General features: G+C 57.5%; 1 protein-coding gene across 4 annotated transcripts in view; it reads left to right on the plus strand.

Annotated features, from left to right (window-relative positions):
• Positions 1-25,914, plus strand: part of LOC309859977 (uncharacterized protein) — an 83,261-nt gene that overhangs the window by 18,519 nt on the left and 38,828 nt on the right. For all 4 annotated transcript variants that reach the window (XM_082721325.1, XM_082721326.1, XM_082721327.1 and 1 more), the window contains exons 7-16: positions 808-834; positions 1,862-1,888; positions 5,782-5,808; positions 5,909-5,935; positions 6,764-6,790; positions 9,579-9,644; positions 13,111-13,218; positions 15,331-15,357; positions 16,177-16,212; positions 25,416-25,460. In XM_082721325.1, coding sequence (XP_082577451.1) covers positions 808-834; positions 1,862-1,888; positions 5,782-5,808; positions 5,909-5,935; positions 6,764-6,790; positions 9,579-9,644; positions 13,111-13,218; positions 15,331-15,357; positions 16,177-16,212; positions 25,416-25,460 — 417 coding nt within the window. The remainder of the gene's footprint in view (positions 1-807; positions 835-1,861; positions 1,889-5,781; positions 5,809-5,908; positions 5,936-6,763; positions 6,791-9,578; positions 9,645-13,110; positions 13,219-15,330; positions 15,358-16,176; positions 16,213-25,415; positions 25,461-25,914) is intronic.

A 25,914-nucleotide genomic window follows, 5' to 3' on the forward strand; every position in this document is an offset into this window, starting at 1 on the left:
GAGATGGGCTGTGTCCCCGGTGACCCCTGGGCCTGGCTGGGTTAAACTTCATGTGGGGCCAGCCCTCAAGCTGCTCTTGACCTTCCAAACTCTGGTCAGTAAGGACCCTTTCCTGCAGCCTCTCCCGGAGAGCCACTGAGGAGAGTAGCTGGCATTTGGCCCAGATCGCAAGAGAGGACAGGGACAGTCATGGGGGAAGGAAGTGACAATGGACAGGGACAGGCAAGGCAAGTCACAGGCTGGGTAAACCCCAGCAGGACACGGGAACATGGAACAGATGACAAACCTCAGGAAGCAACCGCTGACCTGGCTTGGAGAGGAGACCTGCCTGCACGAGGTGGTCATGGGGCCATCCAGGTGCCTGTGAACCCTGCCCCAGGGGTCCAAGACAGGTTCTACGGTGGAGGACAGGGGAGCAGCTAGCTCTTCCTTTTCCCCGGGCAGGCGTTGGTGTTAGCCAGCCCCCGGCTCTCTAGCAAGGTATAGTTCACTTTGCAGTCGAGGTCAGGAGGAGGAGCTAGGTCTGTGATCGCCCTGGTGACTGTCATCCACCAGGCTGTCCCTCGTGCCTGGTAGAGGACAGTGGCACTTCGCTCACTCCTCACAGAGACCCCTCTGTTAACCCCACTGTAGAACAAGAAACTGAGACTTAAGCTTACCCACGGTCATATAACCAGTGAGTGGTCAGGCAGACACTTGAACTCCAACTTGGAGTCCAGAACCCGTGCCCTTAACCACAGCCCGGGCAGCCTCTTTGGCAGGAAACCTGCGCTGCTGTCTTGACACGTGGCCTCTTTCCTCTTTCAGGGTCCCATTGGGCTCGATGGCAAACCGGTGAGTGGACCCTCTCGGGCTGTGAGCTCCTCTCCCTCGCTCAATCAGGGTCAATAGACCCAGGTCCTCAATCCTTCGGCAAGACCCAAACTCCATGGGAGAAGCTCCAGAACGAATGCTCGTTCTGGGGTGGGAAATCGTTGCCTGTGGGAGGCACGAAGGGGCTATTAGAATGAGTCGCCCCTGACCCCCGTGGGTCTCCCATAGACAAAAGTCCATGGCCACCAAGCTGGGCTCTCGGCATCTGGGGCAAGAGCCGCCCCGAGAAGTTGGTGTTTCTGAGGCACCCTTGGAAGGGGTTGAGGTAGGGAGTGAGGCGGGGTGGCAGCAGGGAGGGAAGAGGAGCAGAGAGCTCAAGCGTGGAACCCCCTCCCCACCACTCCCCAGCACTGCCGGAGGGCTGCCTTCGCCTCCCTGTCTCCATGGGTCCCCCACCCCAGTGGAGGTCCCCTGACACCCTTGTCCACATGGACCCTGTGTCCCCATCCATAGCTCTCCCTCTGTCCATTTTAATCCTTTGGGCTTGGGCCCCAGACCCAAATATTCATGGGGGAAAGAGACCCCTCCCCACTCCTCGGAGGGGGTGAGCTAGGGGAGTGCTCTGGCCCTCTGGCCCTCAGAGATGACCAGGGAAGGCAGTGAGAGCCTCGCCCTCACCTCAACCCTGAGCCACTGGCGGCCCCCTGATGAGGGTCTGGCCGCCTGCCTGGCCGTCCCCCACTGCAGGCCAGAGCTGAGCACAGCGAGGGGTCTGGTGGCCTTTCCCACTCAGCTCTCAGGACCCGGCCTGCCTCCAAGTGGCCCGGGGTGTGTGCACGGAGCAGGGTTCTTGGGGGGCTGGCGGCTGTTAAGTAAGATCCAGCGAAGGGTGGCGGGCAGGTGCCCAAGCCTGAGCCAGTGGGTCCAGGGGAGCGAGAGGACAGGTGAGGAAGAGAGACGTGAGCAAATGAGCAGTGGGTGATGGAGAGAGGGCATGGCAGGGGCTTTGGGGTACAGTGAACCCGCGCTCACACTTTTCTCCTTCCAGGGCCACCCCGGACCCAAAGGGGAGATGGTAAGACCTCGGCTTTCCTGCTTTCCCTTTGGGGGTGGGGGGGGTGGTCAGCCTTGCCCTCATGGTCTGCAGCCAAGCGCCACTCAGCGAAGGAGACCCCCAGGGACCATCCAGCGGCTGCCCCCACAATCACTCCCAGCTGTGTACAACATATCCCCCAGGTCCTCACGTGAACACGGTGGGGAGAGGCAGGCAGGGGGCTTCTCTGCCTGAAAAAGGAGGAAGAGGAGGTCCAGAGAGGTCCAAGGTCGCCAGTGTCCCACAGTGGAGGCAGGTGCTCCCAAAGTGCCACACCTTTGCCTCAGAGCTGAATGTAAACTCAGCATGGGGGGAGCATCTAGCACTTTCTCTGCAACCGGATTTCCTCTTAGCCAGACCCTGCCCTGCTCGGGGCTGCCCCAGGACTCTCCGTGCTCCTGCCCCAGCTAGGCACAAAGCCGACTTGCCCCCACCTTCCTTCCCACCCTTTCCACTTTCAGCAAAGCCTTGTATAGGGATTTCCTGTCTCTCTGATCTCCCCAGGCCCCTCCTTCCAGAAGGGAGAGCCGCCCCTTGTCAGGAGCCGCCCACTCCAGGGGAGGAGGCCAGTTCTCCGTGGAAGGGATGGCCCATTAAGAGTAGATGAGCCAGTCCCAGGCTGGGATGCTATCCAGCCTCGCCGGGTGGTCACCTCTACATTGGGAGGACCCTCCCTCCTGCGGAAGGGGCTGGAATGTGCAGCATGGCAAGGTTCCCCGCCTCCCTGCCCAGCGCGGTTCTGGTGTGTGTCTTGCTCCAAGTGCAGACATGAGGACACTCTCCACTCACAACCGGGGTGCAGCCATGGCACGGGAGGCAGAAACTCTGCCCGTCGAAAGAGGCGGCTAACTTTGTGGATGGGAAAGGAGACCTGGCCTTTCCCCCAGCTCCCCCTACATTGCATGGGACTCTTGGCAACTCATCTCCCTCTGGGCTTTAGCTTGTCTGGTTAACTCGGACCCAGTTCACACTCACTGAGGGTTTTCTATGAGGTGGGCACAGAGCTAAGTACTATGCGTGCCTCATCTCCCTCATCCTCAGCATAAGTCTTGTGCTCCAGGTCCTACGAGTAGCCCCCTGAGAGCAGTGGGAACTGAAGCTCAGAGACGCTAAGGAACTTGCCTTAAGTCACACAGCTAGGGAGCCTCGGAAACAGGATCCAAACCCAATTCTCTAATTCCTTCCCTCCTTCCACGTTTTATGGCCTCTCTTCCTCTTTCTTTCCTTTTCTCCTTCCCTATCCCCCTGCCTCCTGCCTTCCCTGGACACATTCTTATTGAGTATCCGCACTACTCTGGGCACTGTGCCAGGTCCCAGGTATAAGGGAAACACTGTCCTTGCCATCCTGGAGCTCACCCTCAAGAGGGGAAGCATGCGTTTGAACAATCTGATGCATAATTGACAAATTACCTTGGCACAGTGCTATAAAAAGGCGATGCCTGGTAGCCTAAGAAACCTCCATGTTACAGCATGTCACCGGGGGTTAAGAGTCAGAGAGACTTTCTGATAAAGACATGAACTGTGGCCCAAGGGATGAGGGTTTAACTAAAAGAAAAAGGAAGGGAAAGAGCATCTGGACATGGGAGAACAGCATATGCAAAGGCCCTGAGGCAGGCAAGCCCTTAAAATATCCACAGAGCTGGAAAAAGGGCAGTGAGGTTCTGGGGGCCATGGATAGAAGAGCGGGCTTTGGAACCCAGGTGTCCATCCAGCTTTCCTGTCCATCACGGTCACCCCCACTGCAGGTACATGAGGTGTTACCCCTCCCCTGTCTCAAGCATTGCTCTGTGCATGTGTGAAGCAGTGGAGACCAAGGCAGGAACCTTTCCATGCTGCCATTGTTCCAGAGGCGCTAGGGTTCAGATGTCAGGAGTTTGGGGCGCTTTTCCCTCTACCCCTCCCTGCCACCTTCTTCCCTTTCCTTGTGGCCCGACGCTAACCATAGCACAGTCTGTGGCAACCCAGAAGTCATAATGATAGTCAACTAGGCCCTGCTCTGTAATCCTTGTGATAGCTTATCATCCCCACTCTACAAAAGGGGAGACTGAGGCGCCGAGAGGTTGAGTATATTGCCCAAGCCTCCACAGCTTTTAAATAACCAAGCTGGGGCTGAGACCCATGGGGTGGGACCTTACCACCCTCCTTTCTGTGGCCAGAGCCCTTTGTCTTGAGGGACAGGAACCATTCTATGGGGGCACTTCCTTTGCCATCCCGCCACCCCACCCCACTGAACCACCCATGCGTCTCCCCTGTCTTTGGAGGTCTGAGCTAACTTTGGGGGGAAAGGCTGAGGACACCCCATCTCCCATGAGCCCACACCAGTGTGATAGATCTCCTGTCTGCCTCTTAGTCATCCATCAACATCTGACGGACCCCAGAGCCATTAGGCTTCTGTTTAGCTTGGCACAGGGACTCCTCGCTATTAATTCAACACACCGTCTAGTGTAATTATCTTGGCCTGCTTATCATCCGCCTGTCTCCCACTCACCTCCATCCCCCGATGGCTTCCCCTCTGCTAGGCATGCAGCACAGGGGCCTGGGCCTTATTCACATGCTGAACCTGTGCCCTCACCTCAAAAGGGGATCGCCCCTGCCCCATCCACCCCAGAGGAGCCCCCAGAACCAAATGGAAGGTGTAGACAGGCCTTGTGCTGAATACCTGGCCAGCCACATGGGTCACGGTGCCGCATGGTGGTCCCAAAGTCCACTTGTCCCCTCCCGCGAACCTGCTGGGAATTTCCCGATTTGGTGGTTGGTCCAGTTGACAAGTCGGGGCCCCTCCAGGGAGATCCTGAAGAGATGGGTCCAGCAGATGGAGCCTCACAGGCCCTCGGGATGGTGGCTGAAAGGGACCTCAGGGCCCCAGGGGCTGAGGCACTGCCTGTGGCTCCAGCCAAGTCTAGAAGCCCTGCCTTCTGAGCCCCAGCCCAGTTTGGAGAGTGTGGCAGAGTGGAAACAGCTGGACATTTGCCGTCAGAAGACCTGAGCTCTCGTCCCAGCACCCCCGCTCACTGAGCCTCAGGGCCCCTCTCCATTACTTCGTCTGGGAGGTGGAGCAGACATGAGCGTCTTCTCGGGGGGCCGGTGCGGGTATGAGTTCAGCACATCCTGAAAGCCTGCCTCAGAGCATGTCTTCAAAGCATGAGGCACGTGTCCTCCCCTCTTCCCTCCACACCAGCTTCAGGTCAGCTCCTGAGACAACTAGCTGAACCCTGCATCCTCCTCAAAGAACAGGGGTCCACCCTGAACCCAGGCTTCTTTCTCAACCCTGCAAACCTGACAAGACACCCCAGAAGGAGCCCCAAGACTACTTAGGTTCCTCTGAGGGGTCCAACCTCCTGGGTCCTCTCTTCACCAAAAGCGCCCCCCACTGCCAACCATGTACCCCAAAGCCTTTCTGACTCAGTGGGTTTCATGCTGAGGCAGTGCTGGGTGGAAGACAGAATGTGCCGGCAGGGTCTCCTAGAGGCTTTGGACCTCAGCTTCTTGGCCCCATGAGAAGATGGGCACACGTGAGGCAAGGCAGCCCATAGCAAAGAGAACCACCTGAGGTCTCCACGCACCCCCCTTCATGGCTGGCCCATGAGGGGGCCATGGAGTGACAGAGGAAGGATGGCGTCTGCTCTTCATCATGGCCACGTGTGGGCGCAAGTCACCGAGTCATACCCACTGATGGAGGAGGAAGCTGAGCCGTCCTGGACAGGCCACAACCCCTAAAAGGTCTCGGGCACTGGAGGACCAGGCTGTGTGTAGAGGCCAGCCTTCAGGACTCCATGCGTTTGCGCCGGTCCCAGCATGAGCCCCAGCGGCGCCCCCACCTCTGAGCCTGCCCGGCCTCGGTGTGCCCACTGACCCGTGTGTGCTTCCTCCCGCAGGGCCTGACGGGTCCCCGAGGACAGCCGGTGGGTACCTCGCCCTCACATTCCCCCCACCCCAGGAAGTCTTTGGGGCCCTGTGGCCTTAGCTTCACATTCTGACTCTGCCATTTCTGTCTCTTCCCAGGGACCTCAAGGACAAAAAGGAGAAAAGGTAAGCTTGGTGGAGGTTTTCTAGAATTTTCATAGCAGGAAGCAGCTCCCCTAAAGAAGAAAGCGGTCCGGAGTGGTTATGTTCAAATGTTCGTGTTTATCCACAGAGCCGGGGGTCTTAGGGGGTGGTGCAGTGGATGAGAAAGAAGAGAGAGGGTGCTCTGGAGCTTGTTCCGTGCTTGGGGAGGAGCGGTGGCCAGGAGCTCGGCCTCCCTGGACTCCTTCTCTACCCCAGGTGCTTCCTGATGCGCCGCCATGAGCCTCTAAGGTTTTGAGGTATCCGTTTGTAAACCACTGGCCTGGCTCCCTCTCTGGCCTCATACATTCTCCCTTTCCTTAAATTTCTGATGGAGACACTGCTGGGCTGGCCTTAAGAGAACAGTACAGAGACCTGGCACCCCCATCTCGGAGAAGGCATCTCCCAGGGCCCCCAGAGCCCATAGCTCACCTCTGTGTCTGCACTTCCCATGCAGTGGTTCCTGCTCAGGGCTGCTGGGGCAGGGGCGGGGTACCCAGAGGGCCGACCTTTCTGCTATCTCCAGCCAGGCATGGAGCATGGCTCCTGACTGCAGTCATGGCAAGTGGGATAGGACAGCAGAATCCTGCCCTACGTTGCGCGGGGCCATGTCCAAGCAGGCCTTCAGGGTTTCTTCTCTGCTGCCAGCTATGGGTGAGGGAGAGGTTTAGCTCTCCTGCCTCCAGGAGTTACGGCCCCGATCAGCACAGGGCTGGTGAGCAGAGAGGACGTGTGCTCCTGGGGATGTCCCTGAGGCACAATTTCCCCCGAGTGCCTAATGCCCTCTTCTCCTTCCCTCCCTTTCTTCCCCAGGGTCAGTGTGGAGAGTACCCACATCGGGTAAGTGAACCCCTAAAACAGATCCATTCCTGGAGCATCACCCCCAGTTCAGCCTCATCCACCTGGGGGCCCCTGAACCCCCAGAGTTTGGAAACTAGAGGCATCCAGGCCCCCCCTGCACTCAGCAGCCAGAGCAGTGGCCATGGGGGCAGGTAGCCCCCAGAAGTGTGCCTGATGGTCCGTAGCGTGCTTGACCGGAGCTGGTCTCCAGTGGGCACGTGTTTGCCCACACGTGTCTCCGTGTGTTTGCCCCTGCAAGGCAGCCTTCAGGACTGTTTGTTTACAAGCTTTCCAACGTGTGCATGCACCTGAACTCCAGGTTTCTGGCCCAATGTCCCCTCTGCGTGTTGCCTTCTCTGTAAGGCCATGTAGCTTGTGTGAGTCCATGAGTCTGACTCCCTGCCAGGTGTGTGTGTATGTGTGTGTGTGTGTGAGAGAGAGAGAGAGAGTCTGGGTGTGCGTGTCTGGCGGCCTGCCCCGGCTGAATCAGAGGGACTTTTGGGTTAGTCACTGTTGCAGATGACCCAGACCTCAATGGTGGGAGATAGCTGAGGGCCAACTGTGTTGATTCAAGGCTAGAGCCTCTGCTTTGCCTCCCTAGGACTGGAGGAGGTCTTCTCCAAACAGGGTGGGGGTTTCTGAGCTAGGATGGTCTCCCAGTACCCCCCGCCCCGCCCCGCCCAGGCCCCAGCTCCTTCCTTTGCCTTGTTTTGCCCCTGGATGTAGAGCCCAAAGCCTGCAGCAGTCCTGTTAGGAAGCTGCAGACGTGAGCACTGGGAGCCAGGGGTTATTCTTGGGACAGGGAGGGTGAAGATGTGGGCCCCCCGGTGAAAGCCCCAGTGAGCTGGGACCAGAAACACGTCACTCTCAGACCCTAGTGTCTTTGGGTGCCCATCCCTATGCCACGGGCCTCACTGTGCCCAGAAGCATACACACGGTGTAGCCTCCCTGGCTGCTGCCCCTGTCAGGCAAGGAGACCAGGGAAAGAGGAGAGACAAGCACCAGTCAGGCTCAGAGTCACTTGAATCCAGAAGGTCACGGGGAAGTGTCTCACCACCCACAGTCTGACCCCTGGGTTTCCCAGGCCAGCGAGAGGCTGCAGGGGTCTTCCCCATAAACAGCTGGGGCAGGGGTTGAAGCCAAAGGAGGGCTGGGCCCCGGGAAGGGGGTACCAGCCGGTAGCTGTGCAGACAGAGCCTGTCGGCAGCCTGTGCTCCGGGGCCCTGGGGTTCCGGCCTGCCTGATCCTGGTATAATAACAGAAGGTCAGCTGTGCTGATTTGAAATGATGGGCTCACGGAATTGTTATGCTATCTGAAAGAAAGACAGTGTCCCAGCACAAAAGACAACACAATGGCAGACATGTTGGCAGTATGTCATCACTGGTCCTTAGTGGATGTAGGGGGAGGTGGGGGCAGCAGGAGGAGGGGGAGGAAGAGAGAGAGAGCAGCAATAGTTTCCCAAAGGGTCTGTAGGAATGGTGGAGGGGTAGGCGTCCTCCAGGCCCACAGGATAACGAGAGATCCAGGCCTGCAGCATCCCAGAGAGGGGAGGGAGGGCAGATGGACCCTGGGGCAGGCGTCAAGCAGGTGATGTCTGTGGGCTCCCGCACTCACGCCCTGGTCGCCCTGTCTCCCACCTCGGTCCCCTCCTGCGCCAGGAGCACCTGAGCAGCACTCTCTCGGCTCTGCGCTCCAACCAGATCATTACCCTGAAGGTTGGTGGATTCTGGAAGGTCTCCGGGCCCCTCTCTGCTGAGAGACTCCCCAGACCACAGCCCAACATTGCACGTCCCCGAGCCCCACAGTGGGAGGTAGCCGGGCTCTCAGGGCAGCCGTGGCCCCTAAAGGTGGCAGGGACCTGGAAAGACCATGGGTGGGCTCCCAATTCTCAGCCCAGGCGGCCCCTGGTCCTTAACACTCATCCCAGGGGCTCTGTGGGAGTTAAAATGCTTTCAGAAACCAGAGGTCAATTATACACCATCTTTGTTTTCACATGGGCTCTAACCATTTCCTAAAGGCTTGGGGCTCTCAGCTGTCATTGGTAGAAAAACTGGAAGCAAGGAGAATTTCCAGAAATGAAAATCACATTAGATAATGCAATTGAACGTGGCCTCTCCCCCAAAAGTGGTTGAACATGCCGGAGACATCCTTGCCTGGCCTTTATTTTCCAAACCCACCGGCCCCAGGGGCAGACCTTGGTAGCATTTAGCTTGTGCCCACACAGGCCACACCCTCGGCCAGCTCAGCCCCCGGGGAGCCCAACTTGGCACTGCCCTTGACCATCTTCCCAGATCTGCTGATGCTAGCCTTTCTTGTTCAACCAGAAGAAGAGCCCAGAGGTTGCCACACACCCCCGCCTAGCTACCAATTTAGCTGGTCCTGTGGCTCTGCCCAGAGCCTCTGTATCTGCCCCCCCCGCCCCCGCAGCCCAGCAGCCCCCATCCTCCGCCAGGCACAGGCAGGGCCGGCGGTGCAATGGTGGGCTGTGTGTCAGGGGACCACTCTCCCCGTCAGGGGTGCTGATGGCCAATTCCCCAAGGGCCACACTCCTCCTTCCGGGATGGCGTGCCCTCCAAGAACAAGCTCGGCGCTATGCCCCTCAAACCGCGAGAGGGTGCCCTCCACGCCTTCCATCCCCAAGCCTCGTGCCTGCTAATCACTCTTCTCTCTTCCTCTCCTCGCCTCCCACTTGGCCACCCTGCCTTCCTGGCGACATTCGGCATCCTTCTGAACACCTGCGATCTCTGGCCTTTGCCCTCTGGCCTTCCAACTCATCTTTCTCCTCAGCTGCTGCCTCTCCTCAATTCAGTGCGTCTGGCTCCGCCCCCAGTCATAAAAAGACGGACCTTCCAGGTAGACACCTTCCCTTTGTCCAGACCATGCGTGGCGTCCCCAGGGGCTGGGCAGGTCTCTGGGCCCCCGAGGGCCAGCTGGGACTGTAGACAAGGGCAGAGCCTCGCTCTGCTTCAGTTCAAGTCAATTAGACAAAACCAGACCCGTGAGTGTCATAGATGTGGAAGTACACAAGCCCAGGACACCCCCCCAACACCACATGCCACGGCTCCTCGAAACACCCCGCTACAAGAGCCAGCCCTGGGTTCCGGCCCCCGCGCTGCACATCTGACAAGTCTGATTTCCTTTCATTCTCTGGTTCGCTTTGCGACGTGGGCACGATCGTGCTTATTTCACAGATGAGGAATCAAGGCTTTGGGGACATGAAGGCCGTTGCCTGAGGTCACACACCCAGGCTATAGCAGAGCACCGAGCTTCTCTGACTCTTCTGAGCGGTGGGATTGGGGACAAAAGCCTTAACCTCTCTGGGCCTCTGCTTTTTCACTTGTAAAACGAGGACATGAACGATTTCTACTGCATAGGGCTGTTCGCAGAGCGCTTATTCCGGGCATTGTTTCAGTGCTGTTCTCAGATTGAGGCCCAGAGGGCTGAATTTGTGCCCAAAGTCACACAAACAGCGAGAGAGGCAGAACTGGAAGCCGGGGAACCAAGACTTTAGACCCCACACTCAGGGCTCTGTCGGTTGGACCTATACCCTTTATATTTAGAAAAGGATGGCTTACCACCCGATCCCTTATAACCTGGGTTTGAGGAGTGAGGGCATTTGCAGAGGGAATGTAGCCCACGACCAGGGGTGTCATCGTTATAAGCAACTGCTTCCTTCTTCCTGCCTTACGAACCCAGGAGGCTGTGATAAGACTAGGTTACAAAGAACAGAACACAAGAGAGCTAGGGAGCCAGCATAGGTGTTGGACCTGGATTCTAGGCTGGGCAGCCCAAAGCTGTCCTTATGCCCCCAGCCCTCCTTACACTGTGCAGGAGTTACCCCCAAGGCCGAGGGGATGCTGGAAAGGGCAGGGCTCAGAGATGCTCTCTGAAAGCTGGACAGCAGGGCCCAGAGCCACCATCTGGCCACACTCAAGAGTCAGGAGCCCAGAGTCCAGCAGTTCAGGCATCTGACTGAACAAGGCTGAAAAACCCCTCCAATTAACAGCTAAAAATACAGAGGGACACATGACACGTGTGCTACCCAAGCCCGCATATCCCATTACAACAGCCAAATCCTCGAGAGCCTTTATGGGCTCCCAGCTCTTACTCCAAGCACGGCCCTTTGGGGGGCCCCCTGGCAGCTCAGAGAAGCACCAAGCCCCCCAGTCACCCAACCCTCCCGTGTCAGACCCCATTCCAGAAGAGCTGTCCTTGCTCTCAGACTTGTCGCTCGCCTCAGCCCCCAGCAGCCATCTCCTGGCCTTAGTTGCATTAGGCACCCATCATGCCCACCTTATGAACAGAAAAACTGAGGAGGTGCCCAGAACTCCATCCAGGCCCCTGCACATTATGGCCTCCCTTTTCAAGAGCAAGGCATGGGCTAGCCAGAACTTTCTGTGCCGCCCTGAGCTGGTTTCCAAAGTAGAGAGGGAAGCGTGGGGGCCCGTGCTCAGCCCGCCACAGAGTCTGCCTGGAGAACAGTGCTTTTCTGCCCCCAGCCATCATGGGACGTAAAAAGGTCTGTCCATTTCCTATCAATAAACCAATATTGATTTTACAGGCTCTGTAAGACACTTAAATATTGAGTTTAACATTTGCCGAAAGAGGAAATTATATGAAATATGATGTACTTAGCAGATGGTGTTGGAGGTCATTTCCAAAGTGCAGAAAGTTGGACAGTGAGCAGGTTTTTTTCTGGGGGCTTATTTGGAATGACTAAGAACAGTCTGGAGTTCTAGGTGTGGGTCCCAGCTCCCCACGGGATTCTCAGCCAGGGAGTTCAACCTCTCTGAGCCTATTTTTCTCTTCCGTGCAATGGGCCTCGTGACCCATTTCTACCCCGGGCCCCTCCCCCACAGACACTCTGTGTGCCTTTGAGTGTCTTCTCAGAGGGTAGAGGGGATGGAGCCCGGGCCCCAGCCTGACCGTGCTGTGTGCCCTCTGCACTAGGACACCCCAGCCCAGCGAGGGACCGCAGGTGCTGCTGGAATCTCCCAGTTCTTGCCCTGAGGTTGCTCACCCCGTTTCTACTCATCTTTTCCTCCTGTGAGGTTGCAGCAGGAAACTGCAGCCCCCTGTTCCTGCCCCAGAGGGCTGCAGAGAGCTCAGTAAGAAGGCTGGCCAGCCTGCGGTTCTGGCCACCCTTGTTTCCCAGCAGCCCAGCCTGGAGCTTGCACACCTGCCAGGCTCTTCTGCTTTAGTCTGTCTGCAGGGATGGACCCCTTCTCACAGGAGCTGAGCCCAGATGGCCCCTGGAGTGCTCACTTAGAAAACAACACGACAGCTTTGGGCTAGATCTAGGATGACCCCGGTTGGTCCCCAGCCCCAGGAGGTGCATCACATGGACCAGGCTCTCTCCTCCTCCTCCTGAGGGAACACGATGCCACCCCCAGCTCCCTGAGCCTCCAGCCCCTCCTGGACACAGGCACAGTGGGTGACGGGGGCTGGGCTCAGACCAGCTGACTGACGAGTGGGGACAGGACGAAAGAACTCTCCTGAAGACCCACGCAGGCATACGGCGCTTTACAGTGACAAAGTCAACCAAGCTCAGGGTTGCAAACCCAACTGTCCTGTGAGGCTGGGCATGGATGACGGAAGAGACCAAAGCAGGCCGCAGGCAGAAAGGATGGGGGAGGGTGACTGAGGCACCTGGGGAACCCAGGCCACACCTGAAGGGTATGACTGCCCTCGGGAATGTGGGCCTCCCGTGCCAGGGCTCCCGGTGTGACATCAGAAGCCCCCAGTCCAAATGTATACACCACATCTTTTGTCCAGCTGTTTAGTGAGCCAAACCAACTTCCATGGCCTCTAACCTAAGGACCCCCTTGGACACTGGGGTTAGAGAATCAGACAGCAGAAACAAAGAACTGCTGCCGTCATTTGATGCCTGGGAGGCCCAGCGTAGCCAGAGGATGTCACCGCCACATGGAGGGAGGGGCTGAGGCAGGCGGGGCTGAGGACCCCCTGAGCTAGATCCGGGCATCTGAGTGGGCCCGGAGCGTGCCCACTATTGGGCAGGAACACCTCGCTCACGCCTCTGTCTCTGCCCCCAGCAGGGCTCTTGCTCCGGGGCTGTTTGTGCAGCCGGTCCTCTCTGGACTCTCCCCACACCCCACTCTTGGGGACCTAATGTCTTGACCATCTCCTTGCTACCACGGGTCCCTGCATGCAGTCGCCACCACAGCCTCACCACCATCACGCCACACCGCCTGCCCACCAGAGCCCACCACGGGCCCTTCACCGGGTGCATGGCACTGGGACGGGAGGCGGTCCCTGGGCCCAGGGCTCTCCCTCTAACTCTTGTTTCCACCAACATCAGGGGGAACAGGGCCAGGCCGGCATCCAAGGCCCACCAGGGCCACCAGGCCCCCCTGGACCGAGCGGACCCCTGGGGCCCCCAGGACTGCCAGGGCCCATGGGGCCATCAGTAAGTATCTCCTTCCTCTCTCCTTTACCCCCCTCCCAAGATTTGTCCCAAGCATTCTCTGGAAGCATCCAAACCTTACATCGTTGACAAAAACCTAGGTCCCCATCCAATGGGCAGAACACCTTAGCAAGGTCAATGGCTGTGGGGGGCTGGTGCAAGAAGCTGCCCACCCTGACGTACTCACCCATCACACTCCGGTTCTGACCCAGCTGCTGGGGCCAGACCCCAATGGCAGTCATTGCCTTCCAGGGAAGGAATCCTCCAGAAGCTGTCCCGTTCACTGTTTTAGATTCCCAGAGGTAGAATTGCTGGGTCGTGCTGTGCCAACAGGTGCCTCCCTTCCTCCAGGCAAGACCACGCTCAGGCAGGAGTAGGTCAAGCCCAGGGTCTACCAAGTCCCCCTTTTCCAAGTGCTAGCCAAGACCCCGCTCTCTTGACCTAGTTGGTACAGCAGAGCAGCTGGGCCGGCACCTGGCCACCTTGGCAGAGAACAGGTTCTCTTGGTCTTAGAGCCAAGACAAATGTCCTATGTCACTGAAGGGACAGGATTAAGGACAAAGTCTGTCTCATAACGTTTCTTTCACATGATTGAAAAAGAGCCTGGTTATGTTTCTTATGACAAAAGCATCATGCATGCGGTGTGAAAAATTGGGAACACGGACAGAGAAAACGATTTGAATTGTTTATTTTGCCATATCCCGAGTTCACCGTCATTAACATCTCGGAGGGGCCTGGCATGTTTCTCCGTAGACTTGTCTGCCCCTAAACACTTTCCGGGTTGGTCACGTTCTGAGTAATGTAACAGTTTGTGCCCCGTTATGTTTTTCATTTAACACCGCAAACCACACCCTTTCTTTGGGCTGGAGTCTCCCGTGATCTGGATTTTGGGGCTGCTGGGCTGATTTCCGAGTCATTAATTAGTTCCCTTCTGTGATATAGATCCTGAATGTAAATGTTTGTGTCCCTCTCTGGTGCTCCTCATACAATGGATGTCCAGCATTGGAATGGCTAGGTTGGCCGTGTCCCTGCCACTGGTCCCTGTCATTCATGGAGCACGGCCACTTCCCCTGTTGCTGGGCCCCGTGGAGGCTCTAGCTGTCAGTGCTGAGGCTCCGTGGAGGGCCCCTCTGGGCCGGGCAGCAGCTCTGACCACCCAGGGCACCCAGCTTGGCAGCTCCGCTCAGCGTGAAAGCCTAATTTCCCCCACTCTCCTTGCTGCAGCTTGACCCCCACAGTGGATTTTAAATATTTCTGTGTTTTGGGACCCCGGGAAGGAAGATTAGTCCCAATTCCCTGGGTTTGTAGATGGAAAAACGGGAAACCCGAAAGGAAGTGAAATTTAGGGAGCTAAACCCAACCATGCTGAGAGAACCCCCAAGAAATACTCAAAATCCGCTCCTTTGCTGACCGCTACACCCTGCCCCCAGACATGTGGAGTTCCCACTTGTTGAATGAACCCAAGCCCGGTGGTTTTCTTCGTTAGGTTGTTTGTAAAGAAAAAAACCCAGGAAGCATGTTTTGAAACCCAAGGACACAGACCAGACTTGGCCATCTTGCTTTTCTCCAGCCCATGTGTGCTGCCCAAACCTCGGCCCCAGACCGCAGCGGAGCCAGCCGGCTCTCACCGCTCCCGCAGGCCCGGGGCCCACACCACCTCCCCACGGCCGAGTGCTGTGGTTACAGCGCCCGGGCCGAAGGAGACAGAAGCCTCCTCTGAAAGCTGGCAGGGCCAAAGGCAAAACCAAGGCTCTGTTGGGCAAGGTCGGCGCCCCAGGGAGGGGACCCAATTAGGAGGCGGGAGGGCAGGGGCGCAGACCAGACCACACTGTCATTTTAACCGGCTGCTGCTGACCTATTTTCCAGTGGGCGAGCACAACCGAGATGCCCACGGCGCCCACGTTGGCTCCAAAGGGAGCTGTGAGCCTGTCATCCCCAAATGCCCTCCGCAGGTTTCTGACACCGTTCCAGGATTCTCGAGCTCTATTCTCTAGCACATCCAGAGCTCAGAACCCCTGGAGCGCTCCTCTGTCCCGAGCCCCCGCGGTGGACATGCTGACATGCCCTGTTCGCCACTAGATTCCTTCTCCACTCACCTTGTTCTTGCTTCCACAGGGCTTACCCGGGCCTCCTGGACCAAAGGTGAGGGCCCTTCCCGATGATGCGGCACGGGTGGGAGCGCTCTCTGCCGGTGGGGGAGGGTAGACGGCCCTGCCAGCTCCCCAGTGCGGAGCTGAGCGTGACCTCCGTGAGCGCTGGGTCCCACCTGGCTCCCTTCACAGTGCCACCCTCCTCTTGGGAACTGCTTGGGTCCCACAGAGCTTGCATTCGTGTGTGCCTGGCCATATCAGGCACTGTGACTGGTACGGAGGCTGCAGTCCCCATCTCCGAGGAGCTGAGTCTGGTTGGAAACTCTAGCTTGAATACTCTAGCTTGTGACAGCCCAGGGCGCTGTCACAACATCCCAATAAGAGAGGCTTTCCTACAGATTCAGAACTAGAAGGGACATACGGGATCATCGGGCCTCTTAGGCGTCCTTTCTGGAAACCCACCACATCAAACCAGCTCTCCCTCTGAAGCGGGGGACCCTAGGGTTCTGGGGACCAGAAGCTGCAAAGCACTGAGCCTGTCCAACCATTTGTATGTGTGGCGGCTGAGAGCCCTTGCTAGGGAAGGGACTGGTCCAGGTTTGGCAGAGAGTCAATGGTGAAATCAAAACCAGAATCTAGGTCTCCTGGCCCCTGCCAGGTGGACCCTTTCCACCATGCATCTGCAGGTGGAGTTGAGTTCTGCAGAGAAGAGTCCCTGTTGGTTTCCAAGGACGCAGAGCTCTTATACCAGGGAGGGCTGGAGGACTGGCAGTCATTGAGAAGACAAGAAACAGCAATGTGAGGGTCAGAGTGAAGCCAGAGTGGAGCATCTGGGGAAATCCCACTGATGGTTTTCTCTTTGTTCCCCCAGGGAGACCCAGGAATCCAGGGCTACCACGGCCGGAAGGTAAGGAGGAAGGGGGGGGGAAGGACCCTTGCCTCCCATGGTAACCCACGTTGGGCTCCACCATAGCGTCCACAAGGGCAGGACTTGGTCTTGTTCACGCATGTTTGCACACGCGCTTGCCTGGGGTGAACCTCACCTTCGTGAGGTAGGCTGGACAGGAGTTCGTGTCTCCAGTTGTGGGGGAGGAGGGGAGGCTCAGAGGGGCAGGCCCTCAGGCCATCAGTGGCCTGGCCCGACCTCAGACCCCGGTGGGACTCCTACCACCAACCTGCATCCCTGTGTCTCTACCAAGGCAGGCCAGGTGCTCACTGGCCCCCAGATAGGAGCAGATGACCAGGGCCCGCTCTGCACAGAGCTCCACACTGAGCCTGGTGGGGCTATGGGGCTGAGGGTGCCAGCCCTGCTTTCTGGCAACTCCCGGTGTAGAGAGACAGAAGGACTCCTGTACAAATAACGCAGCGGAGGCAGATTGTGCTAATCGATCATCACAAAGCATTGTGTGAATATGGGTGGGCAGGCGAGTACAGAGGTCAGGTCCAGGTTGGGAGGAGTCTGGGAAGTCTTCTGGGAGAAGACAGCCTGCGAGCTCCATCCTGGTGCCTGGGTGGGTGTATGTTACCTACAGAAACCATCCCAAACGTCCCGGCTTCACAGGATGTTTTCTCTCTCATTCTGGGTCTGTGGGCGCACCATCTGGGAGCTCTGCCACTGTCCTCTGGGCTCACTCATTCAGTTGCACTGGATGATGGAAGATGGGGCCGGACGGGCCAAGCAGTCTAATCCACATGTTGGGTGGCTGGTGCGGGGCATTGTCTGGGGGGGCTGTTCTCCCCGCCACACCCTCTCGGCCCCCAGTAGGCTACACAGATTGTTTTCCGGCGTAGTAGGCCCAGGGCAGTGTTCAAACCTGCCAAGTCTGAGTACACGAGAGCTTCCCCAAAGCATCTACAAACATCACACTTTCTGGGGTCCTGCAAGTCACATAGCCAAGTCGTGCCGCGATGGTGCGGTGAGGGAGAGGGAGAGCAAAGCATTTGTGGCCATTTTTAACCCACCTCTGTGGTCCTTCAACCACAAAATCTGAAGGCACATGGCATTTTAGACAGGGAAACAATTTGAGCAAAAGCCCAGAGGTGGTCATTACATTAACAATAATAAAAATCATCTTAGCCAGAGTCACCACTTACTAAATGCCTACCATGGGCCCAGGCTGTCCTACCCTGGGACCGCCCTGTGAGGCCGGTACTCTTCTCCCATCTCACAAATGAGGCACCAGAGGCTTGCCCAAAGGTTCCTGCCTCGCCAGGGGCAGAGCAGCAACTCAAGCCCAGGCGTGGGCACCATCCGCAGGGAGCCCCCCACGCAGCACTCCGGACCCTGGACCCGGACTCCAGGAGGACAAAGAAGTGAGGGGTGTGGATTTGGGAAAGGGATGGATTGCACGGGAGAGCACATTTCTCGCACTCTGTAATCGGGCAGCTGCCCTCACCTCATTGGTTTATGGATGCTTGGGGGTCGGGGGAGGGATGAAATGGCAAAACCTGGGGACCGTTCATTAGCCCTACATACACTGAGAAGTTTGTATTGTGTCAGGAAGTGGAAACAATAGCCTCTGTGGTTGCTTCCATCCACACACACAGACTCTCAAGGTTTGCTGCCTCCTGGTGCAGGCAGAGGTCCCCCCAGGGTCAGGGGGATGCCAGTGGCTGGCGGTCATCTGCATTTGTGGGCCAACTGGAAATCTGGTTCATCCGGAAAGGAGCTGGGTTGGGGGGGTGTCTACTGTCCTGAGGATAGAGAGGCCTGAATTTAAGGTTGTGGTGTCAGGTGACTCGTACAGGCTACAGGTGCCCGTCCCACAGTCCCGGCCCCACTGGGGCCTCGGGTGTCTTGAGTCAATGACCACTATCTCCAGGCAGAAGTTTGCTTCCCGTCAGAGCTCTGAGATAAAGAGGCGAATGCCCAGGGCCAAGTGCGGCGATATTTGTCCTCTCTGGTTCAGCCCAACTTCACTCAGTCCCCATCCCACCTGGTCCTTTCCATGGCCCGTTAGAGCTCATCATCCCCCCTGCCCCCACGCCCAGTGTCGATGAGAAGTTGCTGCTCTAGCCACGGTGGTACAGCTGCTAAGGGGTCATGCTGGAACTGGAAGCCAGGTCTCACACAGCCAAGCCCAGACGCTAGTCTTGTTCAGGCACAGAAGTGAGTGCCTCCGCAGAGGGTCTCAGCTAGGCTGAGCTAACCGTGCAGCAACCCTCCTCCCTGTGCCTTCACCGGAGCACGGAGGCTTATCTCCCGAGCTCCTTCTTTGTCCGTCGGTTTTCTCTTTTTCTCTCTCCTCCTCTCTCGGCTTAGAATGGGGCATGGAGGTGTGGGGAGACAGCTGGCTCCTGGGAAGATGAGTTTGCCCTCACTCCACCATCCAGGGAGGAAGGAATGAGTGCTGGGGGTGGGGGGCAGGTATTGCCTAGCTGGACAGAAGCATGGAACCACCCCTGTGTTTGGGGTATAAGGGGAACCCATGGGGGAAGGGAAGGACACTCCGCACCTGCTTCATTGCCCTGTCCTGGAGACTCAGTCCGCTTGCAGGTATCCCTTTCTTTCAGCAAAGGTAGACTTTAACTCTTAGCAAAGATGTTTCCTGGCCTGTGGAGTTTGCTAATGAGAGTTCCACCCATCATCATGGCTGCTGCTACTGTCGCTGCCCCCAGGGCGGCTGGACAGCGCAGCATCCTCCCAAAGGCCAGCCAGGCCAGCAGGGCAGGCTTCCTTTCTAGCTCCTTCGGATCAAAGGCCAGTGGGGCCAGCAGACCCTGAGCTGCCCCCAGCTCTGCTTGGGACCAGCCCTTCCACCCAAATACCCAAGGGGGGGCTGCTCACTCACCCACGTGGTACCAATGTGATCCGAATTAATGACCGCTCATCTACTTGAAGTAAGTTGTAAGATACAAAGTGTGTTTCAAACATTACTCCTTGGCTCTCTTTCAAGGGGAATGGTGGGTATGTCAGACTGTATGTGGGTCACAAAACCTGCTGGGAGCTTATGTATAAGGGTGTTGGTGCTGGTCCGGCTGACTCTGACTGCCCTACTGGGCTTTCTCGCCTCTCCTCAATCCATCTGCAAAAGGCCTGATCATTCCACTCTGCCGCGCAGAGCAAGGGGCTACATGGGTGGACACGTGTTTGCAGAACGACAGCTAGCATTGTTACAACTGCCTCACTGGCCTTTTGGACAGGCCAGCTGTGGGCGTGCCACTGGCCCCACATCATATTACTGAATCCTTAGAACAACCTGGAGAGGAAGGCTTTATTTTTGGTCCTGTTTCACAGATGAGCAAACTGAGGCCCACAGAGGTCTGGAAGGTCCACAGCCAGGGAGTAGTAAAACCAGTTGCGACTTATCCCAAATCCTTGCCCCGAATGACTTTACTACGTGGGCCTTCTGAGCCAGAAAAGGGAGCGGGCGTCGCAATTTCCACTTTCCCGTAGGGTCTCCTCTCCTAGAAGGAAAGAAGGTGGGAGCTGGGCTGATCTCTTTCCTGAGGGAAAAGGCTAGGGCTGGATTCAGGCTTTTCTCTGAGCTTCCTAGGCTCTCTGTGAGCCAACCTTGGGGTCCTTGATGCGTTTCAGTCAAAGAACCCAGGAAGTGGAGTGTCGGGCATGGGCACTGATCCCCCAGATGATTTCCATAAGGACTTAGCAAGGTCCTGAGACTCCCATTAAAGGCAGGAAAAGGCAGCTTGTCTCAGCTTGTCCCCCAGCACTGGACCCCTCTTGCTCTCAGAGGGCCTGAGGAACCCCAGGCCTCACGCGGCATTCGTGCGCAGCAGAGCGCTCCAGGCGAAGGACGCCATAGATGGCCGGGTCTCCTAGGATGGGGACAGCACTTTCTTTCACAACCATGAAATCCCCCTGGGGACATCCAGACCATTTAAAATAAAGCCGACCAGAGATCTGAGGCATGGGCCTCAGAAATGAGGCCTCTCGGGGGCTGAGAGTCTCAACCCGCCGGCCTCCAGCCCCCAGCTTGTGCTCTCTGGGCCCTGTTTCTCCCACACTCCAAAACCCACAGATTAATTAGAGCTGACTTTTCTTTTTGGAGCTAACTACAAAATCAACCGATCTCAAATCGAGATTACAAGCCAGCTGCCCTTCCAAAGCCCTGGCCTTCGATGGGGCGCCTGACCCCGGTAATTCCCCAGATTACTTCCTGCCGGTCCTAATTACCAGAGGAGCTGGCATCTCCCCCGTCCCAGTCCTCTCCTGTCTGGAGCTGGCCAGGGCGGCAAAGAAGGAAATGAGCTGCCTTTTCCTGGAAGGGAGGCCTAGGAACCCTTTAGGGCAGAAAGAGACATGAGCCCGCCTCACGGGCTTTCCCAGCTCAGGAAAGGGCCCTGGTCCAGGCCCAGGCCTGAGCCCCCTGCTGGCCTCCCCCCACAACCCCCAACAGCCCTCACACAGGCCTTCCTCCTCCCTACAGAGAACAAAGGGTCTGTGTGTGAAGCGGCTTCATCCCGGCCCTCCCCAGGGCGCTGGGCTGCTAGGGAGACTCACTGGAGGGAGGTCCATTCATCTCCCTGCACTCCTCCAGCCTGGCCTCTGCTTGGCTGGGGAGCTGACCTTGAAGCCCCCCACCTCCCTCCAGACTGTGTCGTCTTGCCAAGTCCCTGCCCTGCTTTTTCAGCAAACAGTAAATCACCAATTAAGAGGCCACTCCCATAGGTCAGGAGCGTGGCCATTTGGGGCTTCAAGGAGCTGGCTTTCATCCCATCTCAGTAACCAGGGGGTCCCTCCACCTGGAAGCTGGGACCAGAATAGAAAACCTACTGATGGTGCAAGGCGCTCTCTGCCCAGCTGGAGAGTCAGTGGCATCATGAAAGGCAGGGCTGGGACGGCCTTCAAGGTCATTCCAGGCAGCCCCCTCTCTACCCACCCGTGCTCACCCAGAACTTTCTTAGCCACAGTAACTGGAATCTACCCCTTTCTGGCCAGGAATCAGGCATGGGTTCTTGGCAGCTAGGCTCCTTGGTGGTGGGGTGTTCTGGCCTGGGGGTCTCCGACCTGGTTTGCCAGCAGCCTCTGCCATCCATGCTTCAGGCCCCTGGGCAATAGGCAGAGTGCCCAGCTCCCCAGCTGCAGAGTGGACAGATGGGGTCTCTAGGAGCCCATCGGGGGAGCTTCCGGGGTCCTTTTGGGAGGATAGAGAAGGCAAAGATAGAGGGGATAAACTGGGGACCTTGGACTTGGGCAGACTATGAGAATTCTCTCTGTACTTAAGAAGAAGACACTTGCAAGTTAGTGAATCTAAATTCAGCCCAATTCCAAACTTAAACCTTTTAAACAGGAACGTTCTTAAGAAGGGAAATGGGGGAAAGGACCCTCACAAATACATACCAAGGGGGAAAACTGTGCGAACAGAAGTCATGGTCCCCCTTTTAGCCATAGCTGCCAGAAACCCCCTTCTCACCCCCTGCAGACAGGTGCCCTTGTCCACAGGCACCCCGAAGTCCTTGACAATGACACAGTCCTGTCTCACCTCACAGATCCAAGAACCAGTGCTTCCTGGTGTCAGACTGGGCCAGTCCCTGGGGCAGAGGTCAGGCTGGGGTAAGCCCCTCCTGATGAGAGTGGAATGAGCCTGCCGGGCGGGGTCAGCTGGGGGCACCCCTGCTTCCTGCCCGACGCAAGGGTGGGAGTGAGGGAGGCCCGAGATGGGATCAAGAGATCCTGGGTCATCCGTAGAATTAAGAGACTTGACCCAGAGGGGAGGGAAGGGGCGAAGGTCAGCCCTGCTAACGAGGAGGGCTGCCTCCTTACAAGGCTCCAGGGGGCCCGGATTTCCCTGGAGAGGGTGGTTTTGTCTTTGCCTACAAGCCCACAAAGGCTGAGGACAACCCCAATTAGCAGGAAACCCTCACTCCCCTGGGCTTACTCTACACTGCTCCTGCTGAGATTGGAGACAGAAGCCCAGAGATGGGGCTCGAGCAGAACCCACCCCCGCCCCGCCTTTGCTGAAGCATTCACAGCTGTCCCTCTGAGTAGGAGGCAGGGAAAGCAGAGACCCACTGAGACCCGTCCTAGACCAGCATTTTCCCCCACAGCTAAACTCCCATCTCCACAGCCTTGCTCTGCAGCCACCAACAGACCCAACGTCCCCTCCCCCAGCTCCAACCTCTCTCCCAGCGAAAGGCCTCAGGTAGGCAGGGCTGGAGGTGGCTGGAGAAAGGGGTAGAGCCGTGGTGGGTAGATGGTCTGGAGTCTAACTCACTTCGCAGAGGAGAATCCTGGCCCCGAGAGGGAGAGAGGCTTACCTAAGGTCACACAGCCTCCCTGACTCCCGGCCAGTTGCCCCAGATGGAAGCGAGAGGAGGCGGACAGCGGCATTGAGGAAAGGCTGAGGGAAAGAGGAAGGGCCAAGCTCCCACTTGTACCTCCCCAACCATGGGAACTCTGTCTCCCGGGTGTCTTCAAGGCTAAGTCAACCTGGTTGGGCCAGCTGGAATGTTAGCAGGAGAGCCTGTTCCTCTGAAGGAGAGAGTGACAGAGCCCCTCAGCGGGGGCTCCCAAAGAGGGGGCTCTGACTCCTTCGTGTTCTGACAAGGTCCTGTGGCGCCCTCTGCTGGCCACAGAGCAGATCTCTGCAGGCTGGCAGGGCCCTGCTCAGCTCCTTCCTCCTGCCCTCCTATGTTGACCCCTTCACCCTGATGCAGCACGGACCTGAGGGCCCTCCAGCTGAGAGGGGCTTGAGAATCTGCCCATCGGATGCTTGGCGTTGGCTTAGTGGGATGAGTACCTGGGCTTTAACAAAGACCTACGTTCCAGTCCCTGCTCGGCATGACCTTGGCGGTCATACATGGCCTCCCTGAGCCAGTTTGTTCACCTGTGAAACAGGAGTAAAATCCATCGTCACATTGGAGAGGAGTCTTGGAGATTGAATAGAGGAAAAATGGAAAGTTTTAGCCTCGTAGCAGGCCCATGGCAGACACAGTTAATGGCCTGCAAGAGGGATTTCCCAGAATGTGGAGCCTGTGGCAGTGACTCCTCTGTGTTTACTTCCTGAGGACGGCTCCACTCACCTTGCCTGTGGCTCCAAGGTCCTAGTGGGCCAGGGTGAGGAAGGGCTCCTGTGTTGGGAGCTAAAGATTCTGGGCGTTTTGCAGAATTCAGAGACTTAGCCCAAGGAGGACTGGGGTGAACCATCCCAGGCAGACATGAATTTGTACACATCAATCACAAATGCCAAGTGGTCCCTCACTGCACCCAGGAACCAGCCCTGGGTGACGGGCATAGTGAAAAGCCTTATAGAGGAGATATTTTACCACGACCCCTAACAATGAACAGGGGGTCCAGTTGAGGGAACAACAGAGAGACATAGAATCCTGGGTGGCTCAGGTGGTTAAGCATCTGACTCTTGACTTCAGCTCAGGTCATGATATCAGGATCGTGAGATCGAGTCCCACCTCAGCTCCATGCCTGACATCAGGGTGTGGAGCCTGACTTGCTGGGCAAGCAAGGAGCTTATTTGAGATTCTCTCTCTCTCTCTCTCTCTCTCTCTCAAAAAAAAAAAAAAAAAAAAGGCATAGAGTCCTGAAAATGGGTGATTTTTTTCCAGGGAGACAGGTGGTAGGTATTAGGACGTCAGGTGATGAGGCTGGGAAGGAAGCAGAGGATGGAAAACCTGGCCCCTCTTCTAAGGTCAAGGCCAGGCAGCGGCTGTTTGGCAATAAAGGGGTGTTAACTGTCCTGGGGAGCTTCCCGGCACGCCAGCACCAAGGCCCAGTCATGGAGGAGAGAGGTCGGAAGAAGTGCTAGCTTTGGCAAGCAGGAGGGTGCATAGAACTTCCCAGAAGATGGCAGAGAAGAAATGAGGTCAGCGGAAAAGCTGGAGGCCAGGTAGGACCAGTCTCCCCTTCTGCTGGTAAGCCTGTGGGAACTGCGGCCTGGCCTGAAGGCCACAGCTCTTGAGACCTGAGCGGGGAGGCTGAGCTGGGATGCAGTCTGTCAGGAACCCGTGGTGCTGTGCCCAGACTTCAGATGCCTTCAGACGCAGGCAGCTGCTGCAGAGGGCTCACACCCTGTCCTGTCACTGCTGGCATTTGGAGCCCCAGCTGGCACTTCATCTGGGGCTCAACTCACAGAGACAGGGGCTGCCCTCCTTCCTTTCCTGAGTGCCACTCCCTTCTCTGACACAGTGGGTTGGTCTTGACTCCTCTACTATTTTTTTTTCTTAAAGATTTTATTTATTTATTTATTTATTTGAAAGAAAGAGAGAGAGAGAGAGCACAAGCAGGGGGAGTGGCAGGCAGAAGGAGAGAGAGAAGCAAGCTCTTTGCTGAGCAGAGAGCCCGATGCGGGGCTCGATCCCACGACACCTGAGCTGAAGGCAGACGCCTAACCCACTGAGCCACCCAGGCACCCACTGACTCATCTGCCCTTGACCTCCATTTGTCACTGACTGTCATCTCCAACCCCATCTCCTTCCTGTCCGTCCTGAATTCGCATCCCTGCCCCATAGGTTTGGCATTTTCATGGGGAGGGAAAAGAGGTTAAGGAGAAAGACGGGACACCGCTGAGATCATAGAGCAAACCCCACGATGTCCCGAAGCCACAGCTCTCTCCTGGTGCCCCCAGATGGGTTCCAGACGGCACCCTGCCTCCACGCCCCAAACCACAGACTGGCCCTCCGCCGTGCCGGGCCAGGACCCATGAGCTCCCGGGAGGCCTTAGGCTTAGCTGGGAGGAAGGGGAGCCCCAGATGAAGCAGAGAGGCAGAAGCCTGTGTGCTCAGCCAGCAGGTACCACGAGAGCAAAGCTTCTGGTGTGAGAATGGTGCAGGAAGTGCTAGGCGGCGGTGAGAGGGAGGGCTGCTCAGGTGAGCGGTCAAGTGCACGGAGCGCTGACCCAGCTGCGCCTCCAGGCTGGTAGTAGGACCTTCACAACTCTTTCTGCATCTGCTCCGGGACTCGGACTCTGCTGGCAAGACTGTCTGTCTCGGGGGCCCTTCTGTGAGTTCACGGAGCTCAGAGGAGCGGCCTGCAGGGGCTGCGGGATCCTCGGAGCTCATCGTGAGCTGGATGGCAGTCCCGACCCTCCAGACCAGCCAGCAGGGAGATCTGGACACCCCCACAGGCCGTGCTTCAAGGGCCGAGGCCTCAGGCAAGTCCGGGCCTCTTCTCAGCGCTTCTTTTATTTCTTCCTTCAGGGAGAACGGGGCATGCCAGGGATGCCCGGCAAACACGGAGCGAAGGTACCTGCCCTTCCCTGCCCAGCCCTCCCCCCACCAGCCCCTCCCTGAGCTCCAGCCCTCTCTCCTAAGTTCTGGGACACCTGGGAGGCCCAGCTCCTTCTCCTTCCCAGGTCCACTGGGGAGACATGAAGACAGGGTACATGTTTCCTCCCAGCCCTCTCTCCCTGCGGTGCCAGCCTGCTCCGGGGGGGAGCTTCCGTTTGGCCCAGGAGCCAGCACTCCCCAGTGCCCTCCTGACGTGGCCGGGCCTCCTCTCGGGCGTCTTGGTTAAGCTCAGCTCCAGCTGAGGAGTGGGGAGCATACTCACCCACATGGGGAGTAGGGACTCCCTAAAAATCACCTGCCCTTGGGATTGACTAAGTGGCACATTGGGCAGCCTATTTACCTCAGAGTGGCTGGTCGTGGGCTGATGTGGAAATGGGGCTCACTCCCAGCTGCTCTGGGAGAATCCTAC

This window comes from Mustela nivalis (assembly GCF_964662115.1).
Source record: "Mustela nivalis genome assembly, chromosome: 2".
NCBI lineage: Eukaryota > Metazoa > Chordata > Mammalia > Carnivora > Mustelidae > Mustela > Mustela nivalis.